We start from the raw sequence: 27,088 nt of genomic DNA, 5'->3' as shown, positions 1-27,088 counted from the left end.
GTAGGAGACTAAAGTGTCCATCTGTGCAAGCCATGTTAGCAAAAGATCTGCTGCTGTGGTTTTAAACCTTGAGAGGCAATTGAGAAATTTCGATGTGTGACTCCATTGACTTACATGTGATACACACCTAGTAGAAATAATGTATAAATTGTATCTCGGTCCTTTACAGTGCTGCCATCTCATGTGTTGCTAGGTTATTAATAGTTAGAACAGCTGTTTCTCTAATTCGGTGCCCTCTCACTTCTGTTTAAATCTATTTAGTCCACATCTTTCTTTGGAAACACATTTCCTTAAAGGTTTTTAATAATAAATATAAAACTATTGTGATTTTAATCCCATTTTAAAGATGTTAAGGCTTTTCAGAGTAAAATCGATTTCTTGCTAACCAAAACCTTTCCTATTTCATATTGGTGCTACTTGCAGGCTATAACTTGGCAACTGTTGAACATCTTGTGTAAATGTGACTTTGACATTAGTGCCAGTGACATTTCATGTGTACAAACACATCCAGTGTTGGTTCATTCATTAGTTTCAAGGCAACAAAACAACTTGTCTTTTATAGTAGTAGTTCGAGCACAGTCACAAGTTTCTTCTGAAAGAATTTGAATGGCAGCAACAAATTACAATCACTTGCTCCTCCTACAACCTCTGAAACCTCAATTGAAAAGAGTTCTAAATCAAACTCATTGAAACATTTATTTAGTTATTTGTGAGATGATAAAATCTGACATTATGTGGGCTATGAACAAAGTCATATCTCAGTCACCAGTAAGAAGTTCTGGAAACACAATAGACATATTCCACATTATGTTTCTCGAGAACATGATTCAAAAAACAAAAAAAGGTTACTTGGCCCTCATTTCCAGAATCTCCTAGCCAAGAAAGTCAGGGAAGTGGAATTCTTTCATGTGTTGTATAATGAGAGCCCGAACAAAGTTGTCCTAAAGGATAGATGGATCTGTGGTTCGTTTCTGGAATGAACAAAATCAGTCTATATCTACAAGATACTAAACATATTTGTTAGTTTTGCCACAGCTTCTGATTCACAGTCAATCTCCTGGGGGGGGGGGGGGGGGGGGGTATGAATATTTTGAATGTGTCACCTAAGACTATAATTCAAATTTTAGTGGCTGGGCCAAATGTGAAGTTGAAAATGTTGCACAATTTGTAAGCATTTCTAATCATAGAAGAATATAATCAATTACAAATCTATCATTGTGGCACTTGCCTCCTTTCATGTAATGGATGGAGCCTTAAAAAGTGGTTGGAATGTTGATGAGTTTCTTAGGATGATCTGGTAGTTTATGAAGGATTTTCCTTAGAGGAGGGCAGCCTTCTCAAATACCACTGGATTTTCCAAGTTTAATATCAAATTCTGTTCTGTAGGCCCGCATCTCGTGGTCGCTCGGTAGCGTTCTCGCTTCCCGCGCCCGGGTTCCCGGGTTCGATTCCCGGCGGGGTTAGGGATTTTCTCTGCCTCGTGATGGCTGGGTGTTGTGTGTTGTCCTTAGGTTAGTTAGGTTTAAGTAGTTCTAAGTTCTAGGGGACTGATGACCATAGATGTTAAGTCCCATAGTGCTCAGAGCCATTTGAACCATCTGTTGTGTAGAATGGATTGGAAATATTGAAGCCGTGAAGATAGCACTTGAACTTATTCCACATTTGAAGAAGTACGTAAAAGACCAACGGAAAAAAGAAACTTTGAAAAAAATTAAACATCACTTAGGAAGTAAATTCCTTTGGGCAAGACTTGAATTTCTCAGTTCTAAGTATCAGTCAAATGACTCCCTCTTCCTCTTGTTGTTCAGATTTGTTCTGTTTGATGTATAGCATTGCTTCTCAGTTCATAAAGAAAACTGTTATGCAAGTGGTGACAAATTCTAGCAAATTACTTGCTCTTGTTGTTATAAAAGCACATAGTCGAAAAACAAGTCACTATGTAGGTACTGAATTTGATGCCAAAGCTGCTAGCAAGGACTACATGGAAAAGTATATCCTTATCTCAGAAAGAAGTGCACATTTATTTTGTGAAGTGTGTATCTAAAAACTACTGCTGGAATTAAAGTACTCAAAGTGGCTCATGTTTATCATCCGAAGTCCATTTTGAGAAGCTCTAAAGTGAAAATTGCAATCAAAGAATTTATGAAAAAAAAGTTACTGTATTAACAGCTGACATAGTGAAGAGAGAATACCTTAAATTTTGTGTGATAACTGACCAGTTCAATCCTGAGGAGGACAAACTTGATCATTTTCTGACAAATTTATTGCACAGTATGAGCATGACTTCATCAAGTTTGTGCAGAAGCTGTTATGCATGTTTCATGAAAACAATGTAGTTGAAAAACACCTTTCTTTTAAGGAAAAAAGTTTTGATTGAAAACTTAGAAAAGCTACAATTGTTGCAGAAAGAAGTGTTTACAATGCAATACAATCATTAGGTGGTTAATTCAATAGTGAGAAATAACTGAATGTTGATATTACAAAATTAATGATACTAACTGTGAAGAATGCCTCATAAAAAATGTAGAAGCCTTAAAAAAGAAGAAATCCGTTTAAAATGAAGTGGCCAATCTTAAAAGCACAGTAATTCAAGAAATAAAAGAACTCAGAAATAAAAAAGAGAATAATTATTGAAAAGACAAAAGAACATGCTGAAGTTTTAGATGAAATTTCAAGTTTTAGCTAAGAAACTTAAACAATAAATCTTTTACTTTGAAGTATAACATTTTGGTATAAATTTTGTACCTTCAGAGTTGTTAAATTGTCTTAACAGAAATTGTAAGTTTTCACTACATTACTATGTTAAAACAATTTTAATTTTAATTGATATGATGATAAATATATCTGAAAATAGTCATAACCATCCTATGTGAGAGTTTAATGTTTTTATAGCATTTGGTGAATGGTATACTAAAAGTCATACATAATGGAAAATCCAGGATGGAATGTAACAGTATTATGAAAAGGACAGTTGCTGCATACCATATAGCAGTTGTGTTGAGTTGCAGATAGGTACAACAAAAATACTGTCAGATAGTGAGCAGTCAGCCAACATTGCCTTCGTTAAAAAAACTTAGGAGCACGCATGTGAGCAAATGCAGCTCACACACACATTGGCTGAAAGCTGTGCCTATCTGTGACTCAGCATCTCCACTGTATGTTGAGTAGCAACGATCCTTTTCATGTCATTGTTACAAGTCATACATAATTGTGTTATTCATGCTGACATGATACAAGAATTATTACAGTCAGATTTCATTTCAATCAGCTCTCAGGTTCATAAATTTTTTGTTTTTGATATTGTAACATGCATAGTTTTGAGAAGTCATGATGTAAGTAAAGAGGTAATGAAACACACATGAAAAGGTCATGAATTTGATCCCCTGAATATCTGCAGATGCCCTGATCGAATTTTGTGTAAGCCTACTGAACTCCTGTTATCTTTTCCTCTGTATTGTTCCAGGTTTTAAAGCCTAATAAGAAAATGTATAGATCTTATTCAGGAAACAGTCTTGGTAATATTGAAGTTGTTAATTTTTATTTGTAGATGACTGTTTTCAGTCTCCTAAAAAGATAATCAGATCTTCATTCCTTGATGACAGTAGAAGTTGCTTGTGCGGAGCAGGCCCATCCATGCTGGTGTGGAGAACACTAGTACAGTATTCTTCACACCAGCAGGGACAGACCTACCCCACACAAGCTATTCCTCCTGTTGTAAAGGAATGTAGATCTCTGATGATGATCTCATTAGAAGATCGAAACTCTTCATCTATAAACAAAAATTAACAACTTAAATGTGACCAAGACTGTGTTTACTAAACAATTTATAATTTCAATAGATCACTGTTTTCCTGGAACAATGCCCTAAAAACTTTTAAATGTGTGGGTGATGATTCAGCTGTGAAACACTTGCTAATTTTCAGATTATTTGCTGTGTGGTGTATCTTCTTAACCCCTCCCTCCTTTTTCTGTGGTTGCCTGATAGCAAAAGGCTTACAACTATTTTAAACTGTGTTATTGAACAATGTCCGTAGAAATATTACTCAGGCAAAATAGAACATTTTGACTGATAAATGAACTCTTTGCATAGTGCCTTTGATATATGTTAATTTTTTGAATATCAGTTTTTTGACACATGAAATTTTTCATTTATTTATTTTGCATTGTTTCAGAGCAAAACTCGAAGAGCAAGAAGCTGATATAGAGCAACTGGAGCAACGACTGGATAAGGTTATTACACCACATTAAGTGATAGCTTCATATGTGTTAAAAATTTCCTGTGACTAAAAGGCACTCTTCTTTCCAGGTTCTAAAGATGTGTGGATTAATGATAGATGCTGGTAAAAGCTATGTTGCACAACAAAGGTAGGCAACTCTGAAATAATGAACTATATTTCTAATTAAATGCTGTAATTAACATAGTTGTCCTTACTTGTTGCACAAATGACAGTTCAAAATATTGATCAAAACAATGAATGTGTGAGACAATCATAAATAGCTGTATTGTAGAGCCTTGCTGAAGATAGCTTAATAACCAGTTCAGCCATTTGTTGAGGAATATGAGCAGCTAGCCATAGATGAACCCTTTTTAAATATGTAGACTTCCTATGGGTTCATAGAATCTCCCACTCTGCCTAGCAGTGAGGCTCCACATAATTCTTGTCCAGATCAGACTGGTCTTCTCATATTTTGTTCCATGTGTGCTCACCAAGGTTGTGGCCCAAAGATAATTGTGACAGAGATGTCTTCTTCAGGACTGCAGTAACATTCATCACTAAAGGCCAAAATGTTTATAGTTGCCATCCAATGTGCGTACCCCATTGCCAGTGGCCACATTCTTGTTTGGTAGTAGCTATCAGTAATAATGTGACTACACACACCTGCTTTCAGCAGTTGGCCTCTGTGTACTTTTTGAGTGAACATTTAATGACATGCCATTACAAAATCAGTTGTATCACGATTGCCATCTGTCAGTCATGTTGAGCTTAAGCAACCATCTGTAGATATAAAGCAATGCATTGAGGTGGCACTGGAGAGGCACTTGACCATGGAGAATATAGCTTTCTAGTGTCACCACTGTCAGTAGTCCACCAGCATGCCACAACCATTATGAAACACAGTTGTTCAGAGGATGTTGACAGTTTCAGTACACAAGTGTAATTAAATTGTCTAACTTGGATTACTTAGCTTAAACCCACCACAGAGAGACAGGTGGCCCATTTGTAACGAGAGCTGTGCATAAAGCATATGATGACATAGTGCAGACTGTTTCGATGCTACTGCACGGGACATGGTCACATGTTAGTGCCCCTCAGTCCAGGCAGGTGCAGTTAGTGTAGGCCACCTGCTGCACCTATTCCACCATACTCAGATCCAGTTCTATCACACCAGTGTGCCATTTACCCGTCTGTGCCATCTCAGCTGGGGCATGTGGTTGCATAGATTACGACCAACTCCCTGACTGCCCTATTTCTCCACTGCTGCCTGTGGTCCCCTGGGGGTATGAGGACAGATATTTGAGCTGGAACAGCTTGATACAGTGGATTTCAGTAAATTCTCGTGCTATGTAAAGTTATTAAATTGATTTACAGCTTAAGTCTACTCACTCTTCGTCAAAATTCCTAAAGGTGGGTCATCACCACACCACACCAAAAACAAAGACATGACTGGAATGTTTGAAGGACTGTTGAAGAAAAAATCACAGTAGAATACTTCAGAGTGCATTTATCAAAAATAAATTAAACATTACTGTTTGAGTAATACTGTTTTCCACATCCTTAGAACTATAGAAAACAATTTTATACCCCCTTCTCAGTCTCTCTACCAACTGTTAAAGACCAGACTGACAGCTGCCATCTCATTGGAAATGGTTAGCCACTGCAAGTGTTTAAATACTCGCACAATTCTTCTCTTATAATTATATTTTGAAGGTTGGCAATGGTTACTTCAGTCCTTCTAGTTTCCCTGTGACAAATAGTTGACATTGTATAGAACAGGACCACAGAAAGTAATAATCTCTATTGTTATATAATTAATGAGTCCTTATCCAAGTATTATAGAACACCCCAGTCTGTTGGAACATTTATGTAAGCATACAAGGAAGGCAGAAATAAGTGAGACAAAAATAAGACAAAATAGTCTATAAAAAGTTGGTTTAATAAGTTGACTGCACCAAATCCGTACAACATCTCAACAGTTTAATTGCTCTTCTACCAGTCTCTTATTTACTTGTGAGGATATCATCCCTCACCCACTTCCTGCAGGCTCATACTACTACTTTCTGGCTTCCACCTGTATCCAACTTCACTGAAATTCCACATCATGTCTGCCTACACTCCACCGAGGATTCTTGTATGTAACTTGTTCCATCACTTACAACAGACTGTGTTAATGGTATGGGTGGTAAAAAGTAGCTTATACTTGCAAACTGTTTAAAAAGGGGAGTCACATTGTGTTCTTTTGGTTGCTGGTACTTTCAACAAGCCATGAAATCGCCAAGCTCTCTAAAGAAGACCAACATCTCTCTCTCTCTCTCTCTCTCTCTCTCTCTCTCTCTCTCTCTCTCTCTCTCACACACACACACACACACACACACACACACACACACACACACACACACACACACAGAGAGAGAGAGAGAGAGAGAGAGAGAGAGAGAGAGAGAGAGAGAGAGAGAGAGAGAGAGAGAGAGAAAGAACTACTTTCTGTTCCTGCCGTCAATGAAAAATACATTAAAAACAAAAATTCCAAGACTTACCAAGTGGGAAAGTGCTGGTAGACAGGCACAATAAAATAACACACAAACAATGTCAGCCACAGCTGCCCTGACACAACTGTGTTTGCAAAGACATCCTGTCCCCTTAACTCATAAATGAATTGTATGGTAGGAGGAGCCTTGTTGAATGTGGTGCTGAATCTCTGACATGCCACAGTTGGGGATTCACTCTTGCATAACTCCATCATGCAAAATATCTTCTCTGTTGGTTTGGCAGCCATGTTCCAGGAACCATGGCACCAAAAAATACTTCTCTAGTTGCTGTATCCATACATATAATCATGTAATACCATACCTCAATAAAACATTTTTTATAATCAGTTGAACATAGCTAAATCATTTTGAATAACCCTGTACTGTAGAAACACACTATGGCAAAATGCTATTACGGTGATTCCTACAGTTAGGTATTTCTTTCCTTTTTTCTTACAGAATATTAACTATTCTTTATTCACCTTAAAATAATAGCGGTGTGTTTGATAGGTAATGGCAAGGAACATCCATGCCTTTAATGCTTGTGACTGAACTACTTCATGTGTACACCGATTTTGTGCATTCAGATGAAAGAATCTTCATCTCCGTCTGTGGACAGGAGATGTTAGGATGAGCACAAACTCATTGTTGCATATGTAGTTTTAGCTCTCACTGTAAACACAAGACACGAGGCTCACTACTTGATATATTACTTCAGTAAACAATGGATAAGCTGCATTGCCCAGTGACTGACCTTGCTCAGTCTTCTTCTCAGCTGATCTTGATATCCAGTAATACGTGCAAAATGCTTAACATGGCTGGCTGGAGCCATTCAGACCACACGTCAATGACATTCCACCCCACCACCTTCGTCATGCTAACTAAAAGGTTCTTGCATTTGAATTAAGTGGCTTCATCAGTTGAATGGCACAGCATGTCTCCATTTAGGCCAGCATCAACAGTGTTTTGTGCTCCTGAGCATGTTTCACTAAATTCCAAATCCCAATAAGCATGATGGCTATATTGCAACTCAAGTTGTACATTATCTGGTAGGAAACCACCCAAAAATCTGCATTTAAATCGGCGAAAGATGCCAAGAACATAAGTTTTACACTTCTCTAGCTAATAGACAGTAATGCCAGGTTATTAAAGAAAAAGAACAGATCTCAGTCGTTTATTAGAAACCTTAAAAGATAGAAACACGTCATGTATTTCACTGGGTAGAACAAGGTTCAATTCAAGCTAAGTTTTGACACAGCTGTACTGTTGTTTATTTGTAGCAGCATTGTGACAATGCCACAAGAGAAATCATTTTTTGTGTTTGAACTTGCATGAAGTTAATCCATTGTTAAAGTGCAACATACATTCTTCCATCGATTCAGCAAGAAGCTGTCTTTAAACAAGCAGATTTATGACTAGACTACAAAATTCTTGGAAGTTGGTTGCATATGCAAAGGGAAGAGCAGTGGTCTGTCACGCATATCTGTTGAAAATGTCAAGGGTATGCAAGACGTGTTCACACGGAGACCTCAAAAGTCCACAAGATGGACACACGCCAGGAATTTCAACTTACTCAAACAATGGGGTGGTGCGTTCTGAAATGACGTCTGTATATGAAGTCTTACAAGTTGCAGTTACTGCAGCATCTGTAGCCCAATGGCCATTACAGAAGGTACATATTTTGCATTTCAGTTCTCCAGGATATGACAGAGGCTACTTTTCCAAATGACTCATCATTTTGGACAAATCAGTGTTTCATCCATCGGGGAAAATAAACTGCCAAAATGTAAGAATTTGGGGGTCACAAAATCCTGGGTTTGTCATTGAACATGAGAGACATACCGAAACTGAATATGTTTTGTGGCATTTCTTTTTACAAAGTTTATGGGCTTTTCTTTTATGCAGAGGAAACTGGGACAAAAATGTCATACCCGTTCATACCACAAAAATGATTGTCTCCTCAACTTTACAGAGATTTGTATGATTCCGTTTTTATGCATGACGCTGCCTCACCTTACTTTCATCTTGACATGCAGCGTTATTTCAACACCACCATCCCGACTCCCAGGTCATCAGGTCTCACACCTTGTGACCTTTTTTTACTTTTTTCATTTTCCTTCTGTGAAGTTGTGAGGATTTCGTCCCACCTATGACAGCTGTCCTTTAACAGCTGAGAAATCAAATTGTCAAACCTGAGATTCAATAAAGAGGCACTTGTTGATTCGTGTGTGGAATGAAATGGACTACCATTCCCAAGCAATGCTTGGTGCTTGTGTTGAGTGTATGGAATAGTGTCTTTGCAAACATAAAACTTTGAACCTTCCTCTATCCAGTGGCATGTACAATGTAGTTCTATCGTTCATAGTTTGTAATAAACCCTTGATATACATTCTTTCTTTTTGAGTCACACTGTATATATTTCAATAAAATCTTCTCAGTTTAAAAGCTACTTCACCTCAAATAAAATAATTGAGCTTATGATAGCTGTCTCTGCCATCATCACCAGAGGTTAAAATCACTGACTACGAGGGCTGGCACTGTGTTCTGCTTATGTAGATGCGATGTTCTATTTATGTAGATACAATTGATCCATCTGGAACCCTCCATAGAATTCTGCAGTGGCACTTGTGCGGAAGGCAAGTTGCCCAGTGTCTCTGTCCTGCTGTGGGACCAAGTACCTTAAAGTGGTGCAAGGGGCCGGTGCCACATTTGAACCTGCCACCCCTGTCCCTGCAAGCATCAAGCTTCTGCTCAATGTCCAGATACCACCCCCATGCCCCACCAAGCATGTACTCCTGGATTCTGTTAAAATTGTTACCATTTGTTCTAATTTTGGCAGCTTATATAACAGGATCCCAGTATGATGCTGTTTGAGTGAAAATTCTAGTCTTCTTCAGATTGTCTTGTACGCCTGTTTTCTAGGCAATGACTAACCACAGCTGACTTCTCATGTTCTCTTTGTTTCATGTGATTTGACTACTTTGCACAGCACTTGCAACATCACAAATAGTTGGACCTGTGAAAATGATGCCATATTCATAGGGGTTGTTGTACGTGCCAGGAACTAAAAGGCCTAAAGTTCTCTGTAACAAGGCACAACATCTCTCTTATCTTGGAGGCAGGCTGGAACACTGTCTCAGTCAATGTCTCTTCAACATGCTTCCTTTCTTGCTAGTAGTTGCTCCACTGTATAGAAGGAATGCAGCTAACTTGGCTTCTTCTGCCATTTGACGAAGCATCTTTTGTCGGTGGCACCAGGAAACTTTTGCAGTTTCTCCCTTGCTGTAACCATTTCCTCTGAACACACACTTCAAATGTTGAAATTCAGACTCCAGATGGTCCTTGTCAGAAATAATGTATCCCCTGTCCACTAACATGTTCAGGATTGCTTTCTTGTATACGGCTGACATTCAAGTACTGGTTGCTGTGTGTAGATTGCTTGGGCACTGAATGACCTAACAAGCCACCTGCCTTCCAGTCAACTAAAACATCCCAGACTGAAAACTTGCCATTCCTATCCAACTCAATAATAAATTTAATGTTGGAATGGACACATTTCATCTGACTGATGAACTTCTGTAGTGCATTTTCACAGTGAGGCTATATCAAGGTGTCATCAGTATGCAGTAAAAAGCAAGATAGTCACAACCCCGTAGAGTTCAGAGTTTTCTCATTAAAGCGCTCCATGAGAAAGTTTGCGGCGGCTGGAGGTAGCGGTGATCCCATGGCTGTGCCATCTGTCATCTCATAATATTCATTGCAACACAGAAAGTATGTCATTGTTTAAGGTGTTGCGGAAGAAACTGGTGGTGGAAATTGTTGAGCTAGAAGATCTAGCATGTCTTGTACTGGCACCAACGTAAAAAGTGATAGAACATCAACTGAATTTAGCCTATCTTTATTTTCCTGAAGGTCTCATTGACTAACTACGGACAGCTATCAATAGCTTGAGTATTTTATTCAGAGTAATTCAGCTTGTAAACTGAGAACATTTTGCTGAAGCATGTCATTGAGAAAGACTCTGAGGGCACAGAGATATAGACTTGCTTTTCACTTACTCAGCCGCCTAACCACTTTCATCTGTGGATGTGAATTACTTCATTAGGTGGTTACAAAGTCTCATTACTAATTCTAATAAAGTACAGACAAGTTCAAGTTTTTATAATTACTGTTTCCTTGCACATATGTTTGGTGGCTGAACCTGTGGCTATTATATCTTCTGCTTCCTTTCTCAGTACATCTTCAAAATTAATGCTTGCTTCAAAATTAATGCTTGTCCAGCTACAAAAATAATGAAATATAGTCACATATGTAATAAATTAAATGACAACAGTTGTATCATTATCAGAAAACTGTTGAATATATTAAGATGAAACATCAGTGATCACACTGAGAACAAATTCATTGGTTGTTGTTTTTTTATTTTATTTTTTTAAGACATAAAAGCAAACATAATCCATATTTCACAAATACACTGCTTCCAGCTAAGAATGAGTCTCTATTTAAGGAGCACAAATGGTTTTGTTATGTCAAGTCACACCCTCTGGTGTACATAAATTGTTAAATCCATAAGATGAGAAGGGGACTGAACCTTCTCTAAATAAATTCCTGTTACTGACAACAAGCTGGGCATCACGAATCAAATTCACTTCTTGAAAAACTGACATGAGTAAGGCTCTGTACAGCAAGGCGGTTGGAGCGATGCTGTCTGTAGCTTTCAGCTGTTTTTAACATGTCAGTTTCTCAGCCGAGAATCTGATTTGTGATGGCCTGCTTGTTGTAGGGTAACAGCATTTTACTTCAACAAGGTTGAGTCCCCTTCATATCTTGTGAGTTTAATGTTTTAATGACATATCTACATTTGAATATGCAATTGATATCATGAAACTGTTCGTTCTCCTATAAATGAAGTTTTACACGCAGCTGGAAGTAGTTTTTGTCAAAATGGATTACTTCAGCTGCAGTTGCCCACAACATAAAACTGTTCATGCAAACGTAATATGTCCCCACCCCCAGGATGTGGCAGGGGGGCCACAATTCTTCTGTAAATATGTGCATAGTGAGCATGGGTCCCAAGTGGTTGCAGTGCTTCTTCCTTTTCTGTGATGATGTCTTACCCTCTGACAGTATCTATTTTCAGACTTGGTCTTGTAAGACAGAGATCCTTCATACGACGTGGTTTGCTTGTAAGGACATTGTTTATGGCTTTTTCCCACATTTTTTCTTATGACATGTTTTTCTAGTCTCTTCACTTCTAACCAGGACACCCTCAATATGACAATTTGGTGAATATTACTTTTAGCTGCCAGAACTACAGCTAATTTCTTCCTGTTCTGCAACCTGTGCATCTCTACAAGAAACGCTTTCACTGATGGCCATTGTCCAACTCTTCGAGGTTACTGTCCACTCCGTCAGAATCGCCCAGCTCTGAGAGAGCTGCTAAGGAGGTTTGTACATTGGTTCACACAGATGTCGATGAGTGCATTCCCCTCCTCACTGCATGCTGTGTATGCGTGTGCGTGTTTCGCCATTTGTAACATTTATTTATGTTATTCAACAACTCAGCCTCCCTCCTCGCAGCTTGGCAATTTCAGTGTGCACCGTCCATGTAACACCCACTTTAGTTACAGCCATGGTACCTTTATTCTATCAACCTTATGATCCATTCTCTCAACATTGTTGCCTTGTTGCAGCGGTTACTACCCAACAATCTTTGAGACACTGGCCACTTTCAGGTGCTCTGTCACTTCCCTGTAATGTGTGCCCAGTGCTTACAGGAAGACATCAAACCTACCAGTTACATATGTCTTCCTGGAACAGCACATGACTTTTATAAATTCAGTTTGTTCCTAATATCTTTTGGGTGCAGTGGTCGCCTACAACATTATCTTGTACAGCTGGTACTGCTATTCAGTCCCAGCTAATAATCTTCTTCACTGTGCTCAGAGCCTCTTCACTGTAGATTTCATGAATTAGCTGTAAAAAGAGCTCATTTCTCTCCTCAAACAAAGTGAAACATTCATAACCAGAGTTCCATCGTTACAACCATGTATGAGGTATGTTTTTTAAGTAAGTACCATTTTGAAATTAAAAAAAAAATACGTGCTCAATAATTTTATTTTTACACGAAAGCCTATATCTTAATCTACTTATCTACATAATTTCCATCAATATTGAGGCACTTGTCATAATCGTGTACCAGTTTTTGAATACACTCCTCATAGAAGTCTGCCGCCTGACTTGTTAACTACTGCATCACCACTGTTTTTACTTCGTCATCGTCTTGAAGATGCTGACCACCCAGGTGTTTCTTCAATTGCAGGAACAGATGGTAGTCACTGGGAGCAAGATCGGGGCTGTACGAAGGATGATAGAGTTTCCCATCAAAAAGATGTGATGAGATCTCTGGTCTGATTCGCCACATGCGGGCAGGCATTGTCTTGCAGCAAAACAATGCCCTTGCTCAACTTCCATGCACTGTTGCTTTGATTCTGGTATGATGTAGGCCACCCATGTTTTATCGTCCATAACAGTTTGGTTTAAGAAATCACCACCATCGTTGTGGTACTGCTCGAGGAAAGTCAATGCACTGTCTAAACGTTTGGTTTTGTGCACATCTGTCAACATTTTCGGTACCCAACGTGCTCGCAATTTTTGGTAATTCAAGTGCTCGGTCACAATGCCATACAAAACACTATGAGAAACATTAGGAAAGTCATCCCACAAGCAGCCCCCCCCCCCCCCCCCCCCTGCGGATCCGGGGTAAGAATAGGCCCGAGGTATCCCTGCGTGTCGTAAGAGGCGGCTAAGAGGAGTTGCAACCATTTCGGCCTTCAATGTAATGGTCACCATTGGGGGTTTGACCTCCATTTTTCAAAATTCTATACAAGTAAAAGCCTTTTGGGGAAGGACACCTTACGTGGTGTATCACCGGTCCTCAGTGCACTAAGACCTTGGCACTTATTGTAACAGTGTCGTAACTGCACCCACTGTTCATCAATTTGGGCCTAAACACCTGTTGGGGTGCACAAGTTCCGCCCATAGTGCATCCCCATCTGCATCTATGATCATGATGGACTTTCCATGGTATTTAAAATCCAGCATGGTAGCCAGCCCATTGTGGTGGGGTTGTCATGTACCCTCTAGGTTGTAGCCCCCTGACAAAACAAGGATCATACTGCCGATATCTGAGCTGCACCCTCCCCACATCAGCCCAGGAGTAGATGCCCGTCTACCTGGGGCATCAGGACTCCCGGCTACGGTCGTCCTGCCAGGTGGCCCTTGCTGAGGCTGGGTGGCACCTGTGGGGAGAGCCCCTGGTCAGAGTGGGTGGTATCGGGGCGGACATTTCGCAGATGAAACATCAACATGCATCAGGTCGCTCTGTGGCCGCGTCTTCCAAGAGGAAAGGTTATGTCTCTGGTTCTGGTACTTCTGCTTTTTCCCCCTTGTCCACTCCCTGGGAGGAAGGACAGGCCCACCGGCTTGGGGCAAAATACTTCCCCCGCTATTTAATCTGTTCTCGGACCAATGGGGGGGGGGGGGGGGGGGCGGCTTTCGCCACCTCCAAGCCCGTGTTCTTTGTACAGCATATCGAGGGATATCTTCGGAGAAATCGAGGCTCTTAGTAAAATGCGTTCAGGGTCCATTCTCATCAGGACCACCTCTGCTACACAGTTGGCAGCGCTCCAGACATGCGACCATTGTCCCACATCTGGTGCTCAATAGGACGCAGGGGATTATTTTCCATCGGGACCTCCTTCTGCAATCTGATGAGGAGCTCAGGGCCAACCTGGAGCGCCGTGGCATGCATTTCGTCCGGCGAGTCCAGCGCGGCCCCAAAGACCATCGCGTCAACACTGGGGCCTTATCCTCACCTTCAAGGGGAATGTTCTCCCGGAGAAGGTAAAGGTCATGTGCTACCGGTGCAACGTGTGACCTTACATCCCACCTCCTATGCGATGCTTTCGATGTTTGCACTTCGGGCACATGTCGTCACTGTGTGAAGCTGAGCCCCTTTGTGGCGTTTGTGAACGTCCTCTTTGTGAGGGACATACATGCACCCCACCACCTCAGTGCGTAAATTGTCCTGGCCTCCACCCCTCTAGATCTTTAAACTGCCCTGCTTATCAGAAGGAGAAAAAGATACAAGAATTGAAAACCTTGGACCATCTGTCTTATTCTGAGGCCAGGAAGAAATATGACCGCCTCCATCCCGTGATGTTGACAACGTCGTTTGCTTCGGTCGTATCCACTCCTTCTGCAGTATCCTCACCCCTATCCTGTCCCCCTCCACCTCCTCACCCCATCGGGGCTATGCCTCTGCCTCCCAAATCCCTCCCTTCCAAATCCTCCTCCCTCGTGGCCCCTGCCCCCTCTGTGCCAGGGACCACCCTTCCTCCTCCTCCTCCTCCTCCTCCTCCTCCTCCTCCGCCACCGCCTGAGAAGCAATCCTCTTCTCAGGCTCCCATCGGGGAAACGTTACGGACCCTGGCTTCTGAGGTCCAGCATTCCAAAAAGGACCCCAACGTGAGGACTTTCTTCGGGTCCAGCCCCCACAGTCCACCATCCCTGCGACTCATCGGTCTTCCAAGAAGGCCTCAAAGAAGAAGTCTTTATCCCCCTCTCCACCCCGGTGCATTTCATATGATGCTCCATCTGACAGTCGCTTCTCCCAGCTCTCCTCAGTTTCTCTGGGATGCTCTGCTACCAGGCACTCAGCTGGCCTGTCGTCAGCGGATGATGCTGCCCCTCCTGCGCAACCCAGGAATGTGGCCGCAGCTGGCGACGACTCAGTGGAACAGGATCCGCCTCCCAACAGGTTTAGCGATGTTCCCTCGAAACCTGGCCCTCCGCGGCCGTGGAGGTGACCAGCTCTTCACCCGTTTCGTTCCCCCTTTCTCTGATTTGCGATGGCTCTGTTACATTGTAACATAAGAGGTATTCAACCTAATCGGGAGGAATTACAAATGCTCCTCCGCCTGCGCTTTCCACTCATCATTGGTCTCCAGGAAACGAAGTTACACCCAACTGACCATATTGCTTTTACACACTATATCTCCGAGCGATCTGACCTAACCCCTGTGCATGCTGCTCATTCAGGACGATGTCTATTAGCATCCCATCCCTTTGACCACCCCACTCCAAGCAATAGCTGTCCGTATTACTCTTTCTGCCTTTACTTTTTCTGTTTGTACTGTCTACACTCAATCGTCATCCACAGTTAGTCGGACTGACATGATGCACCTCATTGCTCAGCTTCCTCCGCTGTTTTTATTGTTTGGCGACTTCAATGCCCATTATCCCCTTTGGGGTTCTCCTGCATCCTGTCAGAGAGGCTCCCTCTTGGTGGATGTTTTCAACCATCTCAATCTTGTCTGCCTCAATACTGTCGCCCCGACTTTCCTCTCGGACTCTACTCATACCTACTCCCACTTGGACCTCTCGATCTTTTCTACCACTCTAGCCCGTCAGTTCGAGTGGTATGTCCTTTCTGACACCTATTCGAGCGACCATTTCCCCTTTGTCGTTTGTCTCCTGCACCATACCCCATCCCCACGTCCCTCAAGCTGAAACATACCGAAAGCTGACTGAGGACTTTACTCCTCCCTGGTGACCTTTCCGGACCAAGATTTTCTCAGCTGTGACAGTTAGATCGAATACCTCATGGCTGTTATCATCAATTCTGCCGAACGTTCCATTCTATGTACTACCTCTTCTTCATGTCGTGTTTCAGTCCCCTGGTGGAATGAGGCTTGCAGAGATGCTATCCATGCTCGACGACGTGCTTTACGCACCGTTCGCCGCCATTCTACGCTGGCGAATTGTATTGATTACAAATAACTCCGAGCACAATGTTGTCGAGTCAGCAAAGGCAGCAAAAAAAGCTTGTTGGGCCTCTTTCACAAGCTCCTTTAACAGTTTTACTCCCTCTTCTGTCATGTGGGGTGGCCTGCACCGGCTGTCGGGCATTAAGGCCCACTCCTCGATACCTGGCCTGACTTCAGGTAATGAGGTACTTGTGGACCCTGTGCATGTATCAAACGCCTTCGGCCCATTACCACCCTGCCTTCCTTCCCAGAAAAGAGGCAGAAGAGGCTCGGCAACCTTCCTTCCACTCGCTGAATCTGGAAGATTATAATGCCCCCTTTACCATGCGGGAACTCGAACGTGCACTTGCACTGTCCCATTCCCCTGCTCATGGGCCAGGTGTCATTCACGTTCAGATGCTGACACACCTTTCTCAGGCAGGCAAATGCTTTCTTCTTCGTACCTATAATCGCGTCTGGACCGAAGGTCAGGTCCCCATGTGCTGGTGTGAGACCGTCGTTATTCCCCTACCCAAACCCAGGAAGGATAGACACTTTCCTTCTAGTTACCACCCCATTTCTCTTACAAGCTGTGTCTGTAAGGTGATGGAGCGCATGGTTAATGCTCGGTTGGTTTGGATTCTTGAATCTCGACAGCTACTTACCAATGTTCAATGCAGCTTTCGTCGATGCTGCTCCGCTGTCGACCACCTTGTGACCTTGTCGACGTTCATCATGAACAACTTTTTGCTAAATCGCCAAACGGTAGCTGTGTTCTTCGATTTGAAGAAGGCTTATGATACCTATTGCAGAGGAGGTATCATCTGCGCTGTGCACAGGTGGGGCCTACGTGGTCGCCTGCCCCTTTTTATTGATTCTTTTTTTAACAGATCGAATGTTTAGGGTACGTGTGGGTTCTGTATTGTCTGACGTCTTCCTCCAGGAGAACGGAGTGCCTCAGGGCTCCTTTCTGAGCGTAGCCCTTTTTGCCATAGCGATCAATCCAATTATGGATTGCATTCGACGTAACGTCTCAGGCTCTCTTTTCATCGCTGACTTTGTTTCCTACTGCAGTGCCCAGAGAACATGCCTCATGGAGCACTGCCTTCAGCATTGTCTTGACACCCTATACTCATGGAGTGCGGCTAGTGGCCTCCGGTTCTCTGAAGAGAAGATCGTTTGCATTAACTTTTGGCAATATAAAGCATTCCTTCCACCATCCTTACATCTCAGTCCCGTTGTTCTCCCATTTGTGGAGACAATGAAGTTTTTAGGGTTCACACTGGACAAGAAACTCTGTTGGTCTCTGCATGTCTCTTATTTGGCTGCCTGTTGTACACGTTCCCTTAATTTTCTCTGTGTTCTTAGTCATTCATCTTGGGGAGCGGATCGCACTGTCCTGTTTCGCTTATATCTGTCCATAGTCCAATCACAGCTGGTTTATGGGAGCCTCGTCTGCTTGGCCATCACCTTTAAATACCGGCTCCTCGACCAGTGTTCCAGCTTTACGGCCGAGCTTTTTGCTCTGTCAGGCCATTCAGTATGTCTGCCGCCACCGCCATTCTCCATATGTACTCTGCTCTGATTCACTCTAGTGTTCTTCAGAACCTTGGAGCTCCATATCCAGTCGATCCCTTGGTGCAACGGATCCAGCAATGCCTCCATTCTTTTGCTGATGATGGCTCTCCTGCTAGCTTTATGTGGGTTCCAGGCCATGTAAGAGTGCCTGGGAATGAGGCTGCTGATGCTGCGGCCAAGGCTGCAGTCGTCCTGCCTCAGCCAGCCTCCCTTTGTGTCCCATCGTCTGACATTAGTGGGGTTGTTTGTAAGAGGCTTGTGTCATTATGGTGGGATACTTGGTCGTCACTTCAAGAAAATAAGCTCCGGGCCATAAAACCGTTCCCAACGGCTTGGGTAACCTCCTCCCGACCATCTCAGTGAGAGGAGGTCCTTTTGGCCAGGTTGCGGATTGGGCATTGCCGGTTTGGCCACCGCTACGTGCTCTCCGGTGACCCCACCCCGGAGTGCCCTTGTGGTCATGCATTGACAGTGCGCCATGTTTTATTGTTGTGTCCCCGTTTTAATCAATCTCGTGTTGTCCTGTCTCTGCCATCTACTTTACAGGAAATTTTAGCTGATGACGCTCGAGCAGCTGCTCGTGTTCTTTGTTTTATTACTTTGATGGACTTGTCCAAAGACATCTAACTCTTTTATTTTATCTGCTTCTTTGTAAGAACTTTCTTGTGTCCCCCCCCCCCCCTCCTCTCCTTCAGTTTTACCTGATTATATGTGCACTTACATTTGTGACTGGGCGCTAATGACCTCAGTAGTTGAGCACCCTAAAACCCCATACACAAAAAAAAAAAAACATTCCACAAGCAGGAAATCATGAAGCGTCTGTTTTCTTTCACCTTATTGTCCACTTCCTGCACCAAACTTTCATTGATGGCCAAAGGATGGCTACTCCATTTTTCATCATGTACATTTGTGCGGCCATCTTTAAATGCTCTCACCCACTTCCTTACCATTCGATCACTCGTAATGTTTCCTTCGTAAACTGCACAGATCTCACGATGAATATCAATTGCTTTTAGGCCTTTAGCACTAAGAAATCTTATAACAGCCCGTACTTCATAGTCGGCAGGACTCAAGATTATCGGAGGCATCTTAAACACTCAATACACAATGTAAACAAGGAAGAATCGGGCTGTAATGTCGTCAGTGCTTAGATTAAGATACAGGCTTTCATGTAAAAATAAAATCATTGAGATATCTTAGCACGTCTTTTTAATTTCTAAATGGTACGTACTTAAAAAACATGCCTCGTACTACGAAATTAACCATTAATAAAATGCACTTTACAATGAGCACCAGCCTGCTCCCTCTCTCTAGTCGATACACCATAAAGTTAATGAATTATGTTACATTTTACATAAACTTAATTGTTAACGCAGGCTCCTTGGTTATTCTCTGGTGGGCCACAATAACCACTTCCATCAGCAGCTGCACAGAATAACACACCCACCACAGCAAGTGATGATATCTGTTCGTCAGTCATGCCCACAGGAGGTGCAACTCCCGCACATATTCTTTTCTCCTCATATACAGAAGCCTAGTGACAGTGTTTTTGCTCTACTCCAGCCCAATTAACTAAAAATAATAGATTTTCCTCTTTGTATTCATGTGAATATCTTCCATTTCTCAAAGAGCCTTAGAGTGTACCATGCCCCATTTCCTAATAAATTGTCATGTTACGGTACAACTTTATGGTCCAACTGCCATATTGAGCTGTACAAAAGTCCAGTTGCCAGTTGTATACCTGTGAGGTCACCTTCACCACAGCTCCATCAGATTACACCTATGAAGTTGTGGAAGGTAACTCAGGCTGCTGGAACTGTTTTCTCCCTTTCTGTGGTCACCCTGTATCAGTGATCAGTACCATAGTAAACCAAAGACATCACAACAGCTATTCATGACCATTGAAGAACAATACATTGTCTCAAATTACATTCTTGACAGACTACCCTCATCACTTTCAAGTGGCTCCATGCAAGTGCTTGCTTTCTAGTTAAACACAGTAAGAAGTAATGTTAGAAGTGCTGTCTTTCCTCATTGGGAACATGTATGTCTTAATCTCAGGTGTGAACCAGGCACCATAGTCCTTTGGAGCACCAAAGATAAACTACTGTACCTGGGCTCCTCTTTCAAGGTGGAACTTCTACCATTGCACCAGTTCTTACTCCATGATTCGTGAACTACTTTGTGACAGTGCCAGCATCTTTTTTTTTTTTAATGCCTCAAATGCATGAAAGACAAGTTGAAGACATCCCTCTATCATGTAGCCCTCCACCTCTATAACTGTGAATTATATGATGAACCTTTAACTGACAGGGAATTGCTTCAGACTCTTAACTCATAATAGGTATGGCCCCACACTTGAGTCTATTCCTCATCAGATGATCCGACATATGAATGTGATTCACAGACCACCTAATAAGGAACGAATTTGGTTAGTAGGCGTTTACACTTTGCCATGTAATTAGAGTATCATCACATCATACCAGTCCTTAAACCAGACAAGAATTAAACATCTATTAATAGTTATTGACCAGTTAGTCTTATCAAATGCTCTGCAGACTGCTTGAAAGGATGGTAGAACAAGGGTTATTCTGAGTTCTCAAATCATAGGTCTTTTGTCACTAGATCTGTGTAGTTTCTGGGAAGAATGATCCACAACTGATCATCAGGTCAGGTTGGAAACAACAATCCAACATCTCAAAGCAATCTGTTTTGACTTACATAAGACTTCAGTAGCAGTCTTTTTTGATGTAAATAAAACATAGGACACATTTTGCTGCTATCACATATTACTTATCCTTCATGATTGGGGTTTTGAAGCTCCTTACTAATCTTTATTTGTAAGTTTTTATCTCACCAATCATTCGCTCAGCTCCTCATGAATCCAAGGTTCCACACTTAATGGTCTGCCTTTGAGTTTCCCCCTCCACTTTTCTAAATTTCATAGTAGTGTTTGCCATATGGGAAGGATGTGCCGTGTAGCACATTACCTGTCCACAATTTGCTGTAATGCCCTGTACCTATTGTTAGGAGTTGACTTAACATTTGCACCTGAAATACAGTGCAGTAGGCAATCTTTAATGAGTCGAGCAAGAAGACATGGAGATACAGTCTGCCTAGTTCTTGGTACGCTCCAGAGTTGATAGAGAATCATTTGTAACAATGAGGTCACATTTTGCATTGAAGACAGGTTTTGTGGCGTTGCTTCTATTAGAGAAAATGAGAATTGGCTATGTGTTGATAAAAACTTTGAATGCTAACCTATCACAGGCACTTCAGGCCAGGCACAAGCTCAGATATATATGAGCTACCATCACTCTTTATAACAAACATCTTCCATAAGGACGTAATGTTAGAAAAAGATGAAGGCTCTTAGCTTACCTAGAGCAGTACGAAGTATATTTGTCCCTTGCATTCAGAGGACCAGAGGATAATAGGGTGGACAGTGACGCTTTCATCCTAGCCTTCAATGGAAATGTTTTACCTAAAAACGGCCCTGGTTTGTGGGTGTGATGTAAAACCATGTTTTCCTCCTCCTATGAGAAGTTCTAGGTGTGTGAGGTTTGGACATGTGTCCTCACACTACTAATGAATATACCTGAGGGGTGTGCAAAATGGCAGTGCATGATGGCAGAACTTGTGAGGAACATGCATAAACTGCACAGATCACAACCCCCTCTCCCCCCCCCCCCTCCTCCCCTCCCAGTTTGCCAACATACCCAGTTTTCAAGAGGGAGGAGAAAATCCAAGACTATAAAACTCTTGATCACCTTTTGTATCAAGATGGCAAGAAAAATTTTGAAGGACTCCACCCAATTGATGTAACTTCAAACATAGCATATGTGGTGGCAAAATCCATACCTAGTACCACCACGACAACAAGATCTCAGACACCAACTCCTGGCCCTAGCATACATTAAGACCCTATATTTCATTTGAGGAAGAGGACATCAGCTCCCTTGATTCTCAAGCACACAACTGTCATCACCAGGAAAGAGGAGAGGACACCTGCCAGGGTTCCTCTCTCCCACAATGAAAGAGACTAGCGGTCTAGCACCAACCAGTGGGTGAAAGAGCCAGTGATAGAAAAGTTCGGTCATCTGCCATTCCAGAAGTCAAGACTGGAAAATCCTCATTGAAAATAAAGGGAAAAAATCAACAGTGAAATCATATTCCGTTACACCAGTCAAGCTGACCCCCATCTCTCTTCGCTCAAGTCGAACCTATTAATACCAATGTAGAACCACAAACTCAGGTGATGCATACATGAATAGCACAGTAATTACAAGCTTTGGCAATCAATGTCCACCTTTCAGCTAGGGTAATAGATATTACATACTACCCCTGGACAGATACACACTGTCGCAAGCCAGTGGAGCTTGTGGAACAGCTTTTGGTACCCTTCCTCATATAGGACTACTGCAGTGCCCATACCAGGCAAAGCAGTGCGGTGGTTAGCATACTGGACTCCCATTCAGGCGAGGACAATGGTTCAAATGCACGTCTGGCCATACCGATTTTGGTTTTCTGTTATTTCCTTAAATCGCTCCAGATAACTGACAGGCTGGGCCATTTGAATGGGCTTGACTGACTTGCTTTTATGATGCCCTCAATCCTCTGTGGGACATTAACATCATCTCTAGCTGGGGCCAAGTAATGGAGTAGTTAATCTCAGAACTGAAAGTAAACTAACTTAACAATGGAGCTGCAGCTCATTTCAGCATGTTCCACTTAATATACTCAGCCATAGATACTGCAGTCTGCAGCCCAAGCATTTTCCTCTTGGTCCAGTGAAATTTCCATGGCAACCTCTGCAAAAGCAACCAGTTTCCCATCACTCTCTCTCTTTCTCGGACTATCAACCAATTGAATATGCACTATGTTGGTTGCTTTGGAAAGCCAACTCAGGCAAGCTTTCACCTCCAAAGCAACTCTTGAAGCCAATGGAGAGAAAGAAATCAAAGGAGTAGCACAAGATACTACTGGTATGATGGTACACACAGTAGAAGCAGTGATAATCTATTTCCCAGGCCCACCCAACTGGAAACTTATGCCGTGATGTCCAGAAAAAAAGCTGAAACCATCAAAGAGCGTATAAGAACATTTCAATGATACAAACACCATCCTTTTATTGAACATTTAATAACATTCAAAAGATTTCAAGCAAAGGCAGGGTTTTAATAAAAGGAAGCAGAAGTGTTGATAACAATGTATGTCATCTATGAGAACCCACACCCCTTCATTTTGAATATGAACTAGATTCCACTGCATTTGCAGCCACCAACTATCTACAGTAATCTCCTTTAGTGGCAACATCTGCCTTGATCCCTGTAGTTGTTAGACGTTTCATGTGACTCATCGCAGTGTCCGCAAGCAATAACTACCATCCTAAATTCCTGACACACAAACACTTGATGGAGTGAAACTACTTACCCTTCAATGCACAAGAACCCAAATAGTACTGTGTTCCATGTAATGAATGGGAGCTCTGCAGCAAACAGTATGCAGTGACACCTCTATGAAAGGGACACACTTGGAGGCATCTTAAAAGGGAATGTCGTGCACAAAACTCCATATATATGTGATGCCTTTTTTTATTGTTAGAAGACTTCATGATTTCTAGGACACCTCCATCAGTGTAACTTCCAGGCACATCTACTCATCTTTGTATGGCTTTTCCTGTCACATGTAACAGTTTTACGAGGTTTTGTCAGACCAATTTGAACAGAAGATAATTTTTAAAATGAAATTATATTTCCTATTGGAGTTAATAACATCCTTTTCACTTTGGGAGATCTCTTCAGTGCTCTGTGAAAAATACAGAGGTGCACCTTCGCTCAGAATCAAATCAACATTTAAGCAGTGGATCTCCACACAACAGGGGGTTCAAAGGTTGCAAAAGGTAACAGCATACCACCTTGAATGGGACCATGCCTGATAATGCTCTGTGATGTTCAAACCAACCTTTGGTTTTATGACAGCTTTACTTTTTTTAACTCCTTAATATATTATATAGTCAGAAGCTTTGACGATGGCTTTACCTTTTTTTAAATCGTTCATATGTTACATGATCAGGAATGTTTCTAGCGCACTTAACCTGGAGCATGCATTACATCCTGTTAGGTCTTCTAAAAGAATTAACATTATGTATTTGTTGCCCATTGATTATTAGATCAGATTGTAGTATCTGTCTGTATTCAGAAAGAATTATTCGGCAGCTCGGTAGGCATCCGTTTTATTATATGAAGCTGTGTATGATAAGGAATGTTGATAACTGTTTCATATTTCACCTTTTTTTTGTTTCAGTGCTTTTGCAAACAGCTTATGGGATTTGAGTACATATTTTAGAGAGGACGTTGATGTTATGACTTGTTTGAATAAACTTATTCATGCACTACAAGAGATGAATAAGTTTCATAGTATCTTACTTGACCAGGCATCCCGTACAATACTGAAGAATCTTACGTCATTTATCAAGGGGTATGTAATTTTTACAATTGCATAATTTCAAGTTTATGGTGTAAATTTCATTTTAAAATTCATTTCCTTTTATATTTCTTCCACTGTTGATAACTTTCCATGCAATCAGGTTATTAAACATGAGTTAGGTATTTCATGAGCATTTTATTGTGACAATTTTACAGCATTAATGTTTTTGATGGTCAATGAGGTACCTCACTGGTTTATGTTTTTACAGGAGTCTAATTTTTGTAGAATTTGCTGTTCACTTCATCATCATTGTTTCCCTCCTCTTACTCCTACTCCCTTTATTCTTTGTTCTTGGATTACATCCAAACATGAGTTTAGTGTCAAAAATTTAGTGCAGTTGTATTATTATAATTGAAGATGTAAATGGGCATATTTGTATTTATTCTGTTGCCTCAGTCACTTCATTGTATTCTGGTCTTCCACAGTTATACTTTTCTTATCTGCATAAAGTGAAACATGAGACTATTTGTTATGTTTAACATCATGCCACTGGTGTACACCAAGTAATAAATAGCTCAACAGAAAATAATTCATTCTAGTGCTCATTAAGCACCCCTATTCAGTTAGTTCCATATATTTTGATTATTTTTAAGTGTTCACTCTAGTCATGTTCCTTGTGATCTGCTGCATGCTGCAGCAGTATATTGGTGATTCATTTGCCTAGACTAAAAACTAAAGTGAATTATTAGATGTATTTAATGGGTAATGTATGTCCACATTGGGTGTCAGTTATTTAGTTGATACTTTGTTAGCCCCACACAGGGAAAAATTGTGTGTTGACACACCTGTCATCAGCCATTTTTAATGATGGCTTGGATTCAGGCTGCCGAAAGGTAAACCATCAACTATCATATTTGTACGGTGTGATTTTTCCCACCGTGTACAAACTCTAGGGATCGATCAGTGAGAGAACACAGAACAAAAAAGGTCTAATGAACTTGCATCTGAAAATGCAAGGTTTCCATGCTAGAGACCATTTATTCAATCATACATTATTACAAAGTCTGTGGTCTATTACGTGCCACAGTTACAGTATATGTTGAAAGTGATTTCCATGTGCCTCAACGCACGTGTGTACATGCTGTAGCATCTGCTGTCTCAAGTTCACATCAGCCAGGCTGCATCTGAACAGTGTCAAAGGCAGCATGAATACGCTGCTCCAGTGTCTCCACATATGGAATGGGCTCTGCATACTCAATATTCCAATAGTTAGATGCAGAACTGTTATCAAGCACCCATGTGACCCTCCACTGCTGGCAGTCAGAGCATTGAAGGGCTTTCTGCGTGTGTGCCATTTGTATCGAATCAGTGCAGTAAAATAGGTTAATGTGGCAAAAAGCGGCTATTGTGTTCAAGCATTCCTGTGACCACACTGTGACTAAAGTTTCCTGATTTGTTGCTGTATCAAAACAGTCTGTTTACCCAGTCTACAGGGAATGGTGTACATTCACATCCATGTAACAAAATGTAAGGACAGTGGTTGTAAAAAGATGCTAATCCAACGGCGACCGGAGAAGATTTTCACAAGTTGCCAGTGACGGGCAGTTTCAGACACATCAGGAGTTGCTTCTGTCAGTGCTTGGAGGTCCACCTCAAACAGTTTCCAAACAAACATTAGAGGTGAATCTGTGTGCAGTGGAAATTTGAAATCAGGAACCTAGCAAGGCCATTGTTCATGACAACACACAAAGTTGTACTTCTTCAGTGGGCCAAATATGAAATAAAGTGGACAGTGACTGATGGGAATCATATAGTGTAGTCTTGATAAGTCACAATTGCTCCTATTCAAATGATACTAAACATCAAGAGCACTGATAATTCAATGAGGCAGCATGTGGAGTGTGCAATCCAAGCCAGAGACAGTTCTATGATGATTTGGATTCCACTTATTCAGGGTTTCGTGAACATGGCGAAATGTTGCTAGTGCTTCTACAACTTGATGAGTATGCTTTGTACAGTCCAGCCTTCCTTGATGACAACCAACATGTTCACAGGGCAGCATGCGTACCTTGCTGGTTTAACAGACATTCCTGCCCCACATCAACTGACTCACTAAAGGTACAAAGTCTTTATCTTGCAGGAAATGTCTGAGAACACATGATACAGTAGAAGAAATAGAACAATCGGCAGCATCACCACAATTTGGTTGTTTCATAAGATTTTATCACTAATGTATAGCTTCATTTGGTATGACATACATAAAGAAATATGTGGACTTTATTCTTCACCAAATTGAACCTTTTATCCGGGATAAAGATGGTGCTACAATGTATTAGTGCTCCCCCCCCCCCCCCTTCCCCAGGGGCCTCCACAGTTGTTTCATGAGTTCATGCATAGGGCCTCAAGCTACTGCAGCCCATTCTTCCTTCCCGGGCAGCATTTGAATCTCCATGCCCCTCTCTCTCCTTCCTCGCTCCTTCCCCACTGCCCCCTTCTTCCCCTCTCTTGGTGTTCTTACTTAAGT

At 41.7% G+C, this 27,088-nt stretch overlaps 1 protein-coding gene across 4 annotated transcripts in view; it reads left to right on the top strand.

The window, feature by feature from the left end:
- The window catches only part of LOC126356326 (arf-GAP with coiled-coil, ANK repeat and PH domain-containing protein 2), a 128,434-nt gene that overhangs the window by 8,146 nt on the left and 93,200 nt on the right, over window positions 1-27,088 (top strand). For all 4 annotated transcript variants that reach the window (XM_050007303.1, XM_050007301.1, XM_050007304.1 and 1 more), the window contains exons 2-4: window positions 4,173-4,230; window positions 4,307-4,365; window positions 24,442-24,615. In XM_050007303.1, coding sequence (XP_049863260.1) covers window positions 4,173-4,230; window positions 4,307-4,365; window positions 24,442-24,615 — 291 coding nt within the window. The remainder of the gene's footprint in view (window positions 1-4,172; window positions 4,231-4,306; window positions 4,366-24,441; window positions 24,616-27,088) is intronic.

Source organism: Schistocerca gregaria, chromosome 3, assembly GCF_023897955.1.
Source record: "Schistocerca gregaria isolate iqSchGreg1 chromosome 3, iqSchGreg1.2, whole genome shotgun sequence".
Classification (NCBI taxonomy): domain Eukaryota; kingdom Metazoa; phylum Arthropoda; class Insecta; order Orthoptera; family Acrididae; genus Schistocerca; species Schistocerca gregaria.
Note: the sequence above shows the minus strand (reverse complement) of the source record. Positions and strands in the feature narration are given on the sequence as shown.